General features: G+C 38.8%; 1 protein-coding gene across 1 annotated transcript; it reads left to right on the top strand.

Annotated features, from left to right (window-relative positions):
- The first annotated feature begins 525 nt into the window (after positions 1 to 525).
- On the top strand, positions 526 to 15,173 carry etnk1 (ethanolamine kinase 1). Its single transcript, XM_008425891.3, has 8 exons — positions 526 to 848; positions 3,287 to 3,546; positions 3,876 to 4,007; positions 4,444 to 4,586; positions 11,476 to 11,559; positions 11,645 to 11,805; positions 12,476 to 12,549; positions 12,740 to 15,173. Exons 1-8 carry the CDS (start codon positions 702 to 704, stop codon positions 12,810 to 12,812), a joined length of 1,074 nt encoding a protein of 357 aa, XP_008424113.1. The 5' UTR covers positions 526 to 701; the 3' UTR covers positions 12,813 to 15,173.
- The last annotated feature ends 2,349 nt before the right edge of the window (positions 15,174 to 17,522 follow it).

The raw sequence follows: 17,522 nt of genomic DNA on the forward strand, positions 1-17,522 counted from the left end.
CATTTAAGGAAAATTTTGAGTATCCTTATTTCTAGCTGAGGTCCTTTGTATATTTGCCCTTCAGTTAGTTGCTTGGTTTTGTTCTTCCTCTCTGGAAGGTTACGTAATACCATAGAAAATTTTTATTAATACTATTGTTTATTATTGTCAAGTACGGCTGAAATATCACGTTAAATGCCTTAATGTATTTTAAATAAGTTATTTATTATTTATTATTATGTGACGTGTACATAATGTGACTGATACGGTTCTGAACGTTTGTGTTTATTCGCCTTGGACGTCTGTCTACCATTGAGAAACCAGTAATTAGAGAATTATGGAAAGTTTTATATTTTAAGTCTTTATTAAGTTTCATTAATTTGTGTCTTTGAACGTTTTAGTTATTAGAAATATAGTAAATCATATATTTGTAAAGTTAAGGTTAAAACGTGCACTGCTTTAAGCTCCGCCAGCGGTGCACGCTGATGATATAAGCAAGCAGCTCTATTGAGTCGGCGGAGTTACGTATTGACAGCGTCAGGGGGAACTTTTTTTCCCTCACGGATGGGTGGTTCTTTCTGAGAGGCGTTGCCATACAGCGACTGCACCAGGAACATATACCCGCAGCCACTTACTCTGTTTCATACGTTGCGCACCGTGTTGCCATTTCTAGCACTGCTTACTTCGCCCTGTGAGATATCTTGTGAAACACTGTCTACGCCATGGCCGACTACATTCACGTCCCAGACGAGGCTCCCGCTGTGCCCAAAATAGATGTGACGGTCGATGAGAACGACTACCGACTCGGTGCATTGCGGCTAATGAAGGAGCTCAGACCGAGCTGGAAGCCGTCCGAAATTAAAATGAAGGTAATATTTATGTCGTTTTATTTTAGGATACGTTTTTTAAAATTACTTTGTTTAGTGGACTGCATTTTCGCACGCTCTAAAACGAAATGCGTGAGGGTTTTTTTTTCTCGCTACCTTCGAGTTAGCTAGCTAGGTGTCCCATTTAAATAAATGTCAGGCTGACGTCAGACGAAACGGAGGGATTATAATATCATTGCAAGGCGCTGAAAGGACAAATATATGCTATATTCCAACTAAATTACATTTCGTAGCATTCAAAAGTGGTGGATTAACGTATCGATAGATGTAGAAGGTGACCCTTTTATTATGAATATTTTAACTTTGCGGTTAGCATCTAGAACAGAGTATTTTGCTTTCGCTTTTTATTTGGCTGTAAAACTCTACTTGCACCCCCGTTTTATTTGTCAAGGTAACAGAACTGGTTATGTATGGAGCAGTTTTTTTTACCGAAAGCTTGGCATAACTGTAAATTTGTTAGCAGTGGTGTTTCTATCATGACTGGCGCCCAGGGCGAGGCCATGTTCCCCAACCCCCCTCCCCCTCCCAAAAAGGAAAAAAAAAAGGTTAAGAAAAACTGAAATAAGAACAACGGATATGTAGTTTATTATAAATATGGAAAAAAATGGGGATTTTAATATTGTCACTTAGTTTTGGTTTCCACCCCTCCCCCCCATTTGTTTTCTCATATATAGTTTTAAAGTAATAAAGTTTTATTTGCTGTTGTGACATGTTGTAATAATTGGGAATCTAGGTATCATTTGCATATTTGAAATGGACGTTTAAACTTTTTTTATTATTATTTATCTACACTGCCTCACAGCAGAGGTGCTTTTTCCCACGGAAAAGGGAAATGAGCACAGAAAACTTGTTTGAATCTTGGATAACGTCCCTCCCTCCCCCTATGTTTCCCATATCATGAAGCACCACTACTTATTAGGTTGTGAAGTTAGGCAAGACGATAATTGGAGCTAAGAGATCAGAAGGATTTCATAAAGCAGCTTTGGAAACTTCTGGAAGAAAACCGCGTGAGCTTGACTCTCAGACGTTTGCATTTATGATTTGCATAATTCACGTAATCTAATCCTTTAAGATTACAGATGTCCTAACGTCAAACAGTACCTGACTCACGCCATCGGCACAGATAAAGGCTGTGAGTCACACGTAAATTAGTCCAAGCGGAGCAGGAGAAAAATGTTCCTCTCCTGTGATGACCCGGGGGTGTGGCTCAGCTTTGTAAACACAACCAGGATGGAGGATCACATGCCCCGCTGCCTTTGCCTGTACTCATCAATGAGGCAAAGTGGAGGGTTCAGCAAATACCAGTCGGTCCTTGTGCGTGGAAAAATAAAATTCCACGCAGTCCTGTCATTCTCCGTCAGTCCAAATCCGAGTAAACAGTCTGAATGTTACGTAGCAAGCTGAGATCCCCCGTTGTTTGCCCCCCAGTAAATTTCCAACTTTGTTGGGCTGATAGGTCAATTTAAATTGGTCAAACCAAGTCACACTTCTGTTTCAACCTGCTTTACGTTATTAATGTTTACCACATCCTGACCTGCTCTAAGCTTAGTGGTTAAATCTTTCAACACTTCATTCATTTGCCTTTTTTGTAGTTGACCTATTTACAACTGGGTGCTTTACATTTGAATATATTTTTTGATTGAAAAAAAACAGAGCAATTCATTCTGTGGAAGTACAAAAAAAAAAAATTCAATAGCTGAGCAGGTTTCTGTGGCCACAGCAGATGACTGTCAAGTTGGTCACTTCTCTGCTAATGTTTAACAGATTAAACATGAAAATAGGTTTTCTGAATTTTTATGAATACTTCCAGATTAATTTTATTTCTTCTGTATGTAGGCAACTTTTAGCTAAACTATACTTTATGAAATAAATAGACCTGTCACAATAAGACATTTTACTGAACGATAAATTGTCTCAGAAATTATTGGGATAAACGGTAATATTTTTGTTTTTAAGGCCACTTTCAAGCAACTTAAAGCAATGATCGCATAGTAACACAAGTTCACCCTATCAAATAATAAATATATATTGTTTTAAAGGACATGTAACATTGGAACTAGAAGATATTTTAAATATCTAAAATTAATAATGATGATAATAATAACAAAAAAAAAATCAAAAACATTAAATAAAACCCACCACAAATGAAATGGACTGTAAAGGAATCAAAGCCCTTGATATCTGATCCACCGCTATAATCCTTCTTTCTCAATTACAACCGCTGCAACGTGCCCCCAATGTTTACCAAAGTAGAACCAAATGAAACTAGTTTCATAGTAATGCTTCTGCCCTAATGAGTTGTTTGTAAACACAGATCTGTCCACTGGAGTTAAAATAATGCATGAAGTATAAAAGCTGGTACTCAAAGTCACGTCCATGGCCCCACATTTAACTGTAGGTGATGTTGTTCGTCTCTGCAGTTTTTCACCGATGGAATAACCAACAAGCTGCTTGGCTGCTATGTGGGCGCAGTCATGCTGGATGTGGTCCTGGTCCGCATTTATGGCAACAAAACGGAGCTGCTGGTCGACCGGGAGAACGAGATTAAAAGTTTCAGAGTGCTGCATGCGCACCGCTGTGCCCCCCGCCTTTACTGCACATTCAACAATGGCCTCTGCTACGAATTTCTGCAAGGAACCGCCTTGGAACCGGAGCACATCCGTAGCCAAGCTGTTTTCAGGTAAGAGAAGAAGACAAACCGGCACAAAAATCCCAATATGCAATCAAAACGATAAGTGCTAAGTTACATTTTTGATTTTTATCTATCTACTGTAAGAGCTGATTATTTTACAATTCCTCTTTATGATGCCTTGTCATATTGCTGTTGGTAATAAAGCAAACAAAATGCAATCTTGGTTCTTTGCTCTAATTTTTCCACATTTAAATTAAAAGGACATTTCCAACTCAAATCTATATTTGCACATCTGTAAGCTGTTTAGCAATATGGGGCATATCTTTGGTTTACAAAGACATCTTTACGTATTGATATTCGATGCCCTTGCCATGCAGGCTTATTGCGAGACAGCTGGCCAAGTACCATGCCATCCACGCCCACAATGGCTGGGTTCCCCGCTCTGACCTGTGGCTGAAGATGGGCAAGTACTTTGCGCTCATTTCCAAGTGCTTCAAGGATCATGACTGGTGAGTGCTTGACTCTTAACTCTTAAACGATTTAAAAATTCACTTCTTACTGAAAAATGTTGCATCTAGTGGCGTTAACGGAAAATATTATCTAGTCTGCATTGCATTGATAGTAAAATATGTTGAGAACTGGTTTTGGTAGCTGTTAACACCTTAGGAAAAAAATGAGCTACCAACGCCCTGTTCCTGCTGGGTTGCGAAATTCTGCGCACAGCAGTCCTAGGAACCCAAATTGTAAGCAGAACATGAAGTCATAATGAGATAGTCACATGCTTTTCCTCACCTGGCAGGTGCCATGTGTTCATTTGTCTCTGCTAGATGGGACTTTTATGCAAAGGCAAAAAACAAACTTAACTAGTTCTTGACATAAACCAGCCTATTTTCCTGCTTAACACATCGGCATGCCTCAGAGTGTGGACCTTCTGGCTCCTTCCAGGTTGAACATGGAGGTCCCCGGCCCTCAGTCCCTTCGCAAAGAGCTGCTGTGGCTGCAGCAGAGCTTGTCTGTGCTGGGCTCTCCTGTAGTTCTTTGCCACAACGATCTGCTTTGCAAAAACATCATTTATAACCAGAAGGAAGGTGAGTATGAGCCACAGAGGTGCAGTCTCGGACGTTTCTGTGTGACTGGTTGCTGGTGTGAGTCTTTGTATTGGGCAGGGATGCATTGAGGGGATGTAATCTCCTGCACACTGCTTGGTAGTGTTTGTATTCGCCTGCAAACATAGAATTAGATCAGATTAGACATTCCCGTTCCTTGTTCTGCCATAGTTTCTACTTCATTTAAAGGTAAGGTAAGATTCAGCCCAACTTAATATGTGCAACACTTAAGAATTTTCATTCATTGCAAATTAGCTCAATTTTAAGAGTTTACATTTTTTTAAATTTAGTCATTTTTTATGTCAAAGTTCTAATTCTGTGCTGCTTTTATAGAAGTTGAAACAATAACATTAAATGAGTTTGCATACAAAGTCTTTGTGAGTTTATTCTCCAGAGGCTGTAATGTTACCACTTTGCTGATTTTTACACAAAGCAGCATCTCTCTGGCTAGCCAGTGAAACTGTTCTACTTTGTTGTCTTTGTTGTCGACGATAACAATAAAACACAATAGGTAAATGGAAGAGCACAGTCCGGTAGGTGGGGTGAAGGAAGAGTGCGAGCTGTCGGCCCCCTCGTCTATTTGCGACGTGGGGGGGGAGGAAATTCTCACAGCTCCTTGTGTCTAGCTTTTCTCCCCCAGGAGTGACTGCGGAGGCTTTGACTGCCGCTGCTGCTGCTGGGCCGCCCTGCCCTTTGGGGAGGCAGTGGAGAGAGACTAACCAGCACTGTGAGGGACCCTCATGTAGTGTGCCCACTGCTCAGGCTAATCGGGATGAGTTCATGGCAGCAGTGGGAGCCACATACATGCGTATCAGCAGTCAGTTGTTCACATGACATCTTAATATCAAGATAAACATCTAAAGTATCAGTATTTTAATCACAGGGATGACTAAATGGTTACAAAAAATATGATGATGGTGTGACATTGATTTGTTTTCCTGATATATCTACAGACGAGACCAAACCCAAACCTTAAACCACAGTATGTTTATAAATTCTCACTGTTCAGTCCAGCAAAAATTATAACAAATGAGTGAATCTGCTGATTACATAAAACATTTTGAGGAACATCGATTCAACAAGTGTTTATTCTGGAAAGTTTGACAGTGTGTAGCTTGTGGAAAGTGTTGGTTCTGGTCCTGTCATAGGTGTAATTGACATGAATAACGTAGAATATCAACTTGTATCTTTATATGCTGAAACATGCTTATGTGAAGACGGTTTAAAAAGAGCTGTACTGCACATTGTTTAGTCGACATGCTCACCTGCAGCACAGATGGATTCAGCCAAGATAGCGATCAGTGTTTCCTGAACATGTCCCAGCCCTCTGTCACACTTTTACACACAGGAATATCCGTTATGTGTACAATCGCCCATTACAATCTTAAAGGAATCCTTTCTTGAACTCATAGGTCAGTAGGCATGAAATCTATGTAGGTGGTTTCTCTTGCACAATCATGTTTCAGGTTTCACGGTGTTGGTTAAAACAAGTTCAGGTGTTATTGTTGTTGGCAAATTAGTCAGAAATCGTTGCAGGAAAAATACTTTTGACCCATCCCAGATCACCGGATATCTTAAAATACAAATACAAAAATAAACTTAAACACACTCGACACGCTAGCCTACAGCCTTAAATATTCTATGTTTATCTTCATCTTTTCAGATGATTTTAATTTAGTTTAACTTTTTCTTACCCCTTGAACTTCTTGTAACATAAAAACCAAAAAACTTGACTATATTTTAATGGGATTTTATCAGGGCCGTGCAGAGACCACTAAAGGGGCAGGTGCTCAAAAAAAAGGGCAAATCTAACCGCATTCTAGGACAGAATATTAACAAAGCCACTCAGCTTTTAGAGTTTAACAAACAATGATAAATTACAAAATTGTGACACATACAATCAAAGCTAAGGAAAATCTATGTAGAACATACAACTATGCATATGCAAGATATTTTATTAGTAATTTCTTTCTGCAGGTCTATTTTGTTATAGGAAAGTATTGCAATATTCAAACCCGCAATTTAGCAAGATATGTAAATCAGAGCTGGACCACCAGACATATTATGTCTTTACAGAATTACACTATTAAAAAAATATAAACAAAGGCACAATGCAACCTTTTAATGTACTGTAATCTATAAAAAAGAGCTGCCTGTTTGCTGCAGTGGAGATGAAGATGGTCCATTCAGGAAAGTAGAGCTGCACCAAACGCTTGTGATTCTCACATGACGTCGTGGACAGGGCCTAAAATCGCAACAAAAGATTTCTGATGTGTGCAAATAAAAGTATATGTTTGGCAAATAACTTTTTAAGTTTACAAGATAAAAATGAGTTATTTCATTTAAAACAAAAGTTTTTTAAACAAAACTTTTTGTTTTAAAAAAAGGAATTGTTACAATTCCAAAAGTTTTGATTACAATTTTATTTTACTTAACTGAGGTTAGGTTTTTTTTGTGTTTTTTTTTTCATTGAATAATTGGGGAAAAAAATAAACTGCATACTCTGCAAACCAGACCCTAACCTTAAAGTCTGGGTTGAGTTTCCTTCATTGACGCGCTTTTATTACATACATTATATCTATCATGGTAATTCATGGTGAGTTATTTTTAATTCTAAATGAATATCCTTGTTGGACTTTTATTTAAGTGCTATTCTCCTTCAAGATACATTTACCTAACGCTAGAATAAATACAATGTACATTATGCAGCAAAGGAAATTAGAAGATCGGACATATATCCATTATGGAGATGATCGGTTTTGGACGGGCGATGTGCTTCGTATTACCTAAACAATACTGAATAATCATTAACGATACAGGGAAGAAGCTTTTTAGTTATCTTGCTTTGATAGCAAAGTTGTTAGCTAGTAGCTAGCTAATAGCACAACAACAACAACAGCCTAATGTCAGTATTTTTTAGGCTAAAATACTAACATAATTAGTATTTAACTAATATCATTAGTATTTTAGCCTAATGATAAAAATACCGAATCGGTATAAGAACAGTTTCTCCTCACCTGGCTGTCTCCTCCCGCTCAGTAGTTCTTCAGAGAAAGGCAGACGCAGAGGCCTGTCAGTGTCTGTTGTATTTCATTACCTCTCTGCTTAAACCGCGACTGAGTGCTGCAGCAGAAACGATACTGACAAGTAGCAAGTCTACTCCACTTTATTCACCAAAAACAATTTTTTTTTAATTCACTAAAACCTGATCTGTAATCTGGAACGTTCGCTACGTTGAGCTCCAGTTAGCCGCCTTATCTCACTGCACGAGAGGCAATTGCGTCATGCGTCACAAGGTCAAAGATAACAAGGTGACCGTAGAGCTTATTATGTTGTACAAAAACCCCCCAACAAAAATACAAATAATTTTAGTACATGTTGTTATGTGCCAGAAGAGGGCTTAGGAAATAATACCAAAAAAAAAAAAGAATTTGACCAAAAGGGCACTTGGGGGCAAGGAGCAAAAGGGGCACGTGCTCCAGCACCCCCATACCCCCCCCCCCTTGCACATGCCTGGATTTTGTTTTATACCAACTCACAGTAGTACATCATTTATACGTGAAAGAAAAAGGATATGTAGTTCCTCCACCATTTTTGTTTTTTTTCCACATAGACATAAGAAAAATATGGTGTACCTTTGTATTCAGCCCCTCTAGTAAAATCCAGTGAGATTGGTTTCCTTCATAAATTTCTTGAGAAGTCACCTGTGTATCATTTTTTTTTCTCTTAAGGAATTTGTTGGAGACCATTAGTGACTGAATGGTAACATGAAATGGCCTAGTCAAAGTTCAGAACTAAACTCAACTGAGACTCATGTGCCAAACTTTGAAATTACTGTAATTAGACACTTTTCATCCTTTTTTGAGCTTTTTTTTTTTTTTTTTTCCCCCAAATAAACACTCAAAAAATTCTAAGCACTAAGCTGGTAGACATATTGTGTTGAAAGGTGGTTCTATGAAGTATCAACTCAAGTGGGCTAAGTACAAACATACACCACATTTTTCCATTGTTTTTTATGCAAGTCTTGAGAACCATTTATCCTTTTTCCTTTCCCTAAGTAAATGTTTGCTACTTTGTTCTGGTTCAAGGTCAAAGAGACAAACATTTTCAAGTCACTGTAGTTGAGGCTTTTATTTGAGTAGGTACGACAAAAGGTTTGCTGCCAGGCTGCTTCTTGTGCATTTTTTCTTTCTGCTGAATTAAAGGAACTTGTTGGACAAAATTGATACAGAAGAAGGTGTCACTTCCTGTATAAATAAAACCAAAAAAACCCAAGGCGGAAGTGTAAAGTCATTTAGTTTTTAGTGTTGCAAAAAATTAATGCTTACCTTTCATCTCAAAAAACCAAGTCACATGATGAGCATTTATTTTTCTTTCCACTTCTCATGTTATTCAAAAAGTAGATTGAAACCCATAAGCAGGCCTCTCAAAGATCCTGTCACATGCAGAAGCAGCAGAGGTCTTACACCATTGGACCTTTGCTGAGCCAATAGAAGCAGAGCACTGGGAGGGGGAGTGGCGGGTGACTGAAACTGTAGAAGGAAGAGACTTACTGTAAAAGAGGAGATGGTTTTTTTTTTTTTTTGCAGCAGGCCCTGATGTTTGGAAACTGTGAGAGAATGGTTAAAAGACAAATGTGTGAGGAGTGTGAGCATGTGTGAAAGATGTTTGCCCAAACCTTTTCATCTGCTGCACAGGGGGGCTATAGCCACTGCCCGGAGGTGTTCAGTTGTGTCCCGCTAGGACCTACACGCCGGCTGGTAACCCACCTCAAAGTGTCTTTCTCTCTAGTCCAGCCTGAGAAAAAATATTCTTCCTATATGTCAGGTTTAAGGAATTGACGAACGTTTAAAAAGTAAAACTACTAGGTTGCTACTCGGAAACAGAATTTCGGGGGCGGGGGTTATTTTCTGCATCAGCGGGCCTGTCAAAGTAAGGGTTTGGATTTTGAGATAAACCGCCTCATGACTGACTACTTCCTCCTTTGTTTGTCTGTTAATGTTGATGCATCACATTGTCAGTGGTTTAAAAAAAAAAAAAGCAAGGCAGCAACACATTTTTGAAAGTTTATTTTACATGTTTGAAAACAAAAACTAAACTAACAGAACAATGAAATTTGACATTTCAAATCCAGATCATCATCTAGAGAAAAGACATTCGGGTTGATGTATTTTGCAGCTGGAAACGTCATTCCATATGTCACACCCAAGTCATAGTTTCAGTGACCTCACCCAAAATGTATGTTATTTGGATGAACAAAATGGTTAAGTAGCGAGTTGTTGTTTTTTTTTTTTCGTTTCTTTTAATGTCCAAGCCTCACAACAGATTCAAAACATGACGTGTACTTCCTCACTTAAAGTCTCTGCAGATTTTTCCATTATACCAGTCAGAACATATGGATGTAGGTGCTAGATCAGATCTTGTCTGCCAGCTTTCAACTCCAACTCGTACGGAGATGAAACCGCATTCCAGAGCAGAACTTGTCAATCGAGACAATCTCTGTGGCAGACTTATGTTTGCTTACGTGCTGGCCAGCTTGTGGCTTTTATTGTTCCGTTTCAAACGGCTGGCACCTAATTCCCACGCACAATTCATGTATGTACCTGCTTTAACGCTGTTTTAAGTACAAAAAGCATCCTCCGATCCACTGTTGGCTAAAAGCTCATACAACTTAAGTTTTTATGTTTCCAGTAAAGTCATTGATGACCTCAAGTTGCCTGCTGCATATCTGCAGTCAGGCTCTGTAATATTCCATGCAACTTGAAGAGGACAAGTCAGATATTCAAATGTTAGGCGATGTCTTTATGCAATAAAGATCGCATTTCATAATGTACTGAATTATTAAAGTTAATAATTCAGTACATTATGAACAATTTTCATAATGTGCTGAATTTTGAAAAAAGTACATTATATTTGAACCATTTTTGTGTCGGCTGTGTTAAAATACTGATTGAATAAACATATAATCGTGTTTTTCTCACATTATTAAACTTGGACATGTTTTATCAAATGTAACCAAACTAATTTTAATCCAATAAACCATTTCTCAACAAGATGGTTAATTGTTTGCATCCATACTCCACACTGACTTAAATCTGCATATACAAAGATCTGATAAAGATATTTTATAATTTTTGTTTTACAAACTCGTTTTATAACTCTTGGTGTGTTGCTGTCTTGCTACAGACTCTCTGCCCTTCTGTGTTTTTGTTTCTTTGTGCTTTAACCTTTCACCTTCTACTTCTGTTTCCATCTCTTTTTTTTCTCGTTTTTCCGTGCCTTTCCAAAAAGTTTTGTCTGGCCAGTTTCCTTCTTATCCTGTGCATGTATCCAAAACAAATACTCACTGGAAAGTCTGCTTGCCCTCTTCCCAGCAGACTTTTACAAGCGTTGCACCGTGCCTCTCACGTTTTCACCTCTAATGTATCCCAGTCACCTTTTTCTGTGTGCGTCTGCATGTATTCATTTCAAACCGAAGAGACATGTAGCCCATAATAAGTCTTACTATAATAAATTCTAGTCTGAGTGAAAATGTGGAAGTTTTAATTTTCTTTCTTTTTTTTTTTTTTTTTTTAGCTTCCCTGTTCTCCATAAATAAAATCTGACTTTAAAGCCTACATTTCTTAAACTTACAGGAAGGGGCTTTTTAGTTTGAGTACACGCATCTTTCTGCCTTCCTCTAGTTTCTATCTACGCCTCAAAATGCAAACTCTTACTTCTCGCCCCTGCAATTGGCTGCCTAGACAGCTTGTCCATTTAGCTGACTAAAACATAGAGCTTTGACAATTCTGAGTTATTAGAGGGAAGCAACATAATCATTGCATCTGCATGTCCGGCATCACTGTCTAAACAATGCGCCTTCTCTCTCCAGGCAGTGTAAAGTTCATTGACTACGAGTATGCAGGGTACAATTACCAAGCCTATGATATTGGGAATCATTTCAATGAGTTTGCTGGTGAGTACAAATCCACAAAATGTGAAATGTTTCATTTTGGCGGCTGGAAGTTTTTTAAATTATTGGCCATCTTTTAATGTCTTAGGCCTGAATGAAGTGGACTATAGTCAGTACCCGGGGCGGGCCTTTCAGCTACAGTGGCTGCGCTCATACCTGGAGGCCTACAAGGAGCACAAGGGCCAGGATGGTGAGGTCACTGACACAGAGGTGGAGATCCTGTACGTTCAAGTCAACAAGTTTGCCTTGGTAAGTGTTTGGCATTAATAATAAATGCATCACAGTACAGCTGAGTTTGAAAAATGACTTTACCGATTGACAAAGCAGGTCATTCCCTCTTTTACTTGTTCAACAAAGCATCCAGGTTCTTGGAGCGCAACTATAGTTTAAATTAGTTTTTGAACAACACAGGCGTTTTGCTTCAACTGACAGAGCATATCGTTGCTGCCATCTCTTCAGTGTTAGATTCTCTTCCTGTTCAGCATCTAAACTTGTCAGACTGGTAATCTGTTAATACCTCGTGGTCAACCCCCTTTGTTTTTTTTGACTGAGCTCTCATTCATGGGTTTTTTTTGACTGAGCTCTCATTCATGGGTTGAGTGTGGTGAAGTCTTCTAAGAAGTGCTTTGCAAAACAAACATTCCATCGTTCCTGAAAAAATGCCTGTGGAGCATGACTATGAAGTAATTGACGCTTTTAGTCAGTGTTTTTTGTTTCTTTATCTCATTGGAAGCTTCCTCGTTGCTAAAAATAAATATGAGTGCAGTAAATCCTCTCGGCTGTTTTTGTGTTAGGATTGAAAGACTAACTACTTGTTTTCTGAGAGGACATGTCAGCTGGCTTGCTTATTGTGTCAAATAATTCGAAATAACCTTTAGTAATGTTGATTCTTTTCTTTTTTTACAATCTTTGTGTCCAGGCGTCTCATTTCTTCTGGGGACTCTGGGCTCTGATTCAATCCAAGTTCTCCACCATCGACTTTGACTTCCTTGGGTATGTTTCTATCCCACAACAAGCTAGTGTGCTTAATAATAATAATAATAATTATTATTATTACTATTTCACCATATTCAGCAGAAATTTTCTGCCATTTCTGCTGAAGCAGACACATCTCTAGCAGAGAGCATTTTGTTCCATCTCATTGCTGACTGTGTTCTTTTCTCTCTCTCTTTTCTACCTGAAGATATGCAAAGCTGCGCTTCAACCAGTACTTCAAGAAGAAACCAGAGACATCTGCTCTGACATTACCTGAATAAAACGTAGTAATCTCCCTTTTCTTCTTCCTCCCGCTTTCTCCCCCCCCTGCAACCTCATATGATGACTGCAGGGCGCCCTCTAGAGGACTGTGTTGAAATTCCCTTTTGGTTCCCATTGTCCTTTTTTCCAAAGGAAAATGTACCTTGTGGGTTAAAATGAAGGACCTGTTATAATGTGAAGCCCATGTGACTAAATGGTTCTTATTTAGTCATTTTTGTACCAATACCATCTGGGATGTGGGCATTAGTACATGCTGTACTCTGTACTTCACTGTTTAAGCTGTTACAGAGACAAAACAAAGTCTCCTACAAAACAGATATGGAGCAGGCACCTGATAGGCTGGGATTCTTTTTTTTCTCATTGGATTATAATAACACTGGCAGACATGGAGAGCCTTCAGCTTTAGAAGGAGGAGATGGGGGTGGGGGGGGGACGCGACACAAAGGCAGTTTTGTGTTCCAAGAAATGGATATGGGACGACTCCTTTTTGAATCTCATGTGATATGAGTTTCACCCCTCACCCCTTTCCTCCTGACTGTGTTTTCACCCTTATGTCGCCTCATACTGTACATACATGGGTGCTACACCAGAGTACCAATGTGGCCGTTGCTGAGCAGCTAAACGAGGGCTGTTTTGTTTGCAAACAGCGACTTGTAGGAAGGCGTCATGTGTTTAGTTCTGACGAGTTGTGTGTCACTGGATTGCCTTTTCAATTTGGTGTAGATTTCATGCTTTCTTTGGCACTTGTATGTTTTCCTTTTTTTTTTCTTCTTTTTTTTTTTTTTTTTTTTTTCCATGGTTAGCTGCTTCCAGGAATTTGAACATTCCATGTTCATAACGTCGTGCAGGAAACATGGTTGCACCCGTACGATAGGTCAGTAATGCTAGTGGGATTGAAGTAGTTACTGTTTTAGACAAGACCAAACCATTACACTGTCCATGTTTGGATTCTCTGTGGTATTCCATCAGTTTGCTGTTCAGTTCTGGTCGTCTTCGTGTGCTGTACACTGACCACTCCTGAATCGATCGTCAAATTTCTGAGCCGGTGCTTGGAAACGAGGTGCAGCATGGTGAATGTTCTTGTTTAAAATAGGCATGGGTTGGAATGCCGTTTCCAGAAATGGCCTTTGTTTAAAAAAATAACAAAAAAAATCTAGATTTGTACACAAAATGTAAAATAAACTTGTTAAACATGATCCAATTGATTTTATTTTTAGTGGAAAATTCCTACTGATGTTTAAAAATGTATGACATTGCTCAGTGGTTACGTTTTAGGTTATTTTGATACAGAAATATAGAATGAACCCTATCCAAATTTGGTTGGAATCTTATACATGCTTGTTACAGCTTTTAGCACTGGCAGTCTATCTAGTTGGGGAAAAACTGTGGTCACCGTGGCACACTTTCTGGCATCTCATCAAAAGGACCATAAAATGTATTTTGTTGTTTTCGTTTCACATTGATGTCGGTAATTGGCCCATGCCTACTTTAAAGCTCAAATTAGTCGGACGATGACTTTGTTGGGGAGGAAATAGGCCTCTTGATATCGAAAACCGATTTATTCTTCATTCTCAAACAAGCCAACACCAAAGTGCTGCCACCTTGCTTGTACATTGTGCACATTTCTGTTTTGACAGGGAGTTAGTTATATTTTTTATGTATATGTTTTAAAAAGGACACAGTCCAGCCCGGAATGTCGTGTGAAATGTTCCTGTTCCTGCACATTACCTGTCAAGAAGTCGGTTTTCCTGTGTAACATGTGAAAGCACATATTTCACACTTCTAATAAGTGACTCTTAAAGGCTATTCACTTGTTTTTCTTGGCAACATAGTGAAGAATAAACTGACAGTTTGAGTTGAACCCAATCTAATGTAGACGTTTTGACCCACGATTGATGTAAAAAACTAGAGTTGGTGACGAGAGACTTGGATTAACTAGTATTTTTAAGGGATCTGTAGGAGGAAGTTTTCTTTCTTTTTGCATATGGTTAATAGACTTTCAGATCATGTTTACTTTAAATTTATATTTCCTCAAATTTTAATTTTACATTTGATTCTAAATGACTTATTCAAATAGTTTTTACACTTGTTTATACATCTGTTCCAACACAAACATTTTTAGACGGTTCTAAATTATGTGCCCTTAAATCTCTCTGGTCACTGTAACATTTTACATGTACATCAAGCATATGTATTGTAATGCTTACACTCTAATGTGAATAAAAATGTACATAGCAGAATTTTTATTTTTTTTTTTTTTTTTTTTTTAAATTTTGAAGATTGCATTAAAGTGTGCTTGCCTGACGTAAGAGGCTATCTTGGATAAAATGCTTTTGAAAATAAAGACTATTTGCAAATAAGGGCGTCATTCTTAATGTGTCCTTACTTTAACTGTGTTTATGATGGGAGAAATATTTGGCATTATCTGCAGATTACTATTTTTATTTTTGCCATTAACATTCCTTCAGAGTGTGCTGTATTTGGCACAACCATATATGCAGATTGATTAGAAGAGCTTCTTTGTTCCTTAAATCATTAAGAAAAAAAACATTTAGTCAAAGTACGTTTTTCATAGCTTTTACCCTAAAAAAGTGTAACCAGACTTTTTCAAAGTTCACTTCTGGTTTCTTCACACCGACATCAGCTGGTTCAGATCACAGCAAACATCTGAGTTTGTACCACGGATGGCCACAAGATGGCGACACAACCCAAAGAAAAACATCGTCCTGCTCAAACCCAACATGAACCACACACACTAATCTTATTCAGCATTTGATTGTTGAGAATAAAACTAAATTGACATAAAAATATATACAAACTAAACTCGGGTCATGTTGTTCTGCATGATCTCTATATGGATTTTAAAGAACACCATGCTGAGTCCGGCTTACATTGCGTTTTGACTCAACTTTCTTTTGCTAACATTTTTTTAGCTTTACAGCCAAATTCAGTTAAACGTAATATGTTTACGTAAATGCAGTAAGGGAAATAAAAACGGAGTAATTGTGCACTGTAAAACAGCGGGACGCTAATTTATTAGTTTGTTTATGCTAAGCCAATGGTTAGATTCATGCCTCACACCCCAAAACCAAACAAATAACTTCTATTCTCTCGAAGCGAATCAAACCCACTCCTCGTCTCCCTAATATGAGCAGCGTCTTATACAGTGGAACAATTACAACAGTGCGTTATCCAACTCACTGACTGTAATTCAATTATCCTTCTCCCCCCCGGCTTCATCCACCCAGATAATACACACATTAATTAACAACAGAATCCAATATCGCCTGTTCTGCGCCTCCACTTATTTTCATTTCCAATAAAAAGGTCACAGCAGCCACTTCCCACCGAAGACAATTAGTGTAAGTGTGTAGTAATGGATTACGCTTGTAAATCACCAGCGGCCCAAAGTGTGTGACGGGGAGCGGGAAAGTGAGCCCGGCGGCAGCGGGAGGGTGCGGCCTGGGAGAACGGAGGTGCTGACGCGGCTGCTATTAACATCCATCAGACGTGTCATTCCGGAGAACTCATAAAGCAAAATCTCCGCAAGGTGGATGTTTTGCATCACGTATTCCGGGGGAGCAGAAGGAGATTCTTCCCTCCGTTTCGTTTTAGGTTCAACGGCAGATCATAGTTAACATTGCGGTGGTCCAAACGGCGTGTAGCGCGAGTCCTACGTCAATTCAGGATGGAGGTTTACCATAGAGACTGGCAATGCGGCTAGAGTTTTGCATGCTTGCCTCATGATTACCTAGGGTTTATCCGGGTACTCCAGTTGCCAGAGCACTGATCAGTCTATGGCTTGAAAACAGAAACAATCAATCTGTCTCTTGGAAGCAAGAATATTCTGTTTTTATAGCCCAAGGTCGATAAAAAAAAACAACAAAAAAAACACATTGATAATCCTGTCTCTTATAGTAGATAGACTTATTCATTCTTTGATTTTATGTTTTTAGTTCATTTTTATTTATTTCTTCATTTTTCTTTTCTTTTACATTATTCTATTTTGCATTTCATACGTCGTAATCTTTCCCTGGGAAATAGAAGTGTAGCAGGAGTTTTATTTACCATGATGCACAGGTGAGCTTGTCTTTTCTTCTCAAGTTTTGAATTAGCGCTTCGATGTTGTGAGTTTTGTAAAAAAAATTTATATATAAGAAAACAGAAACAATGTGGGCGAACTGCAAACCTACATGGACGTGGCCATCCACCCACACTGTCGGGCTGGGCAAGGAGAGCATCAATCAGAGAAGCAGCCACTGAACCTATAGTAACTCTGGAGGAGCTGCAGAGATCCCCAGCTCAGGTTTCTTAACTTACGAAGAAAGGCATTGTGGAGACATACGTCCTGTTTGCAAAGACTCCATATCTGCAGAGTCCACGTTATCTTCCATCTCGCAACTCCAGGCAAGGGAACAACTTCTGATTCCTTAGCTAACCAACTGAAAATGCCCGAAAGAGAACGAGTGAGAAAAGAGACATGGTTGAAAACTCAATAACTCCTGGCAGCATTCTCCCACTGTCACAGATGAGCAGACAGTAAATCAGGAAAATGCCAGAGTGAATGGGAGGGGGGCAGGGTCAGTAGAGTTTCAGTCATCCTCACTAAGGCGGCGACCTAATTACCCAAAGAGAGGGAAACAGTAATTAGCAGAGAGTCTCACCTCGTTAATCACAAAGGGCTCCTTCACTCTATTTATATCTGATTA

This window comes from Poecilia reticulata, chromosome 23, assembly GCF_904066995.2.
Source record: "Poecilia reticulata chromosome 23, P_reticulata-male-v2, whole genome shotgun sequence".
Lineage (NCBI taxonomy): Eukaryota > Metazoa > Chordata > Actinopteri > Cyprinodontiformes > Poeciliidae > Poecilia > Poecilia reticulata.

What these genes read in the sequence shown, in the direction of transcription:
- etnk1 (XM_008425891.3), top strand. Translation starts at nt 702, where the DNA reads ATGGCCGACTACATTCACGTCCCAGACGAGGCTCCCGCTGTGCCCAAA. An exon ending in AAGTCAACAAGTTTGCCTTG is followed by an intron (nt 11,806 to 12,475) that starts GTAAGTGTTTGG and finishes CTTTGTGTCCAG; the next exon opens with GCGTCTCATTTCTTCTGGGG. An exon ending in ATCGACTTTGACTTCCTTGG is followed by an intron (nt 12,550 to 12,739) that starts GTATGTTTCTAT and finishes TTCTACCTGAAG; the next exon opens with ATATGCAAAGCTGCGCTTCA.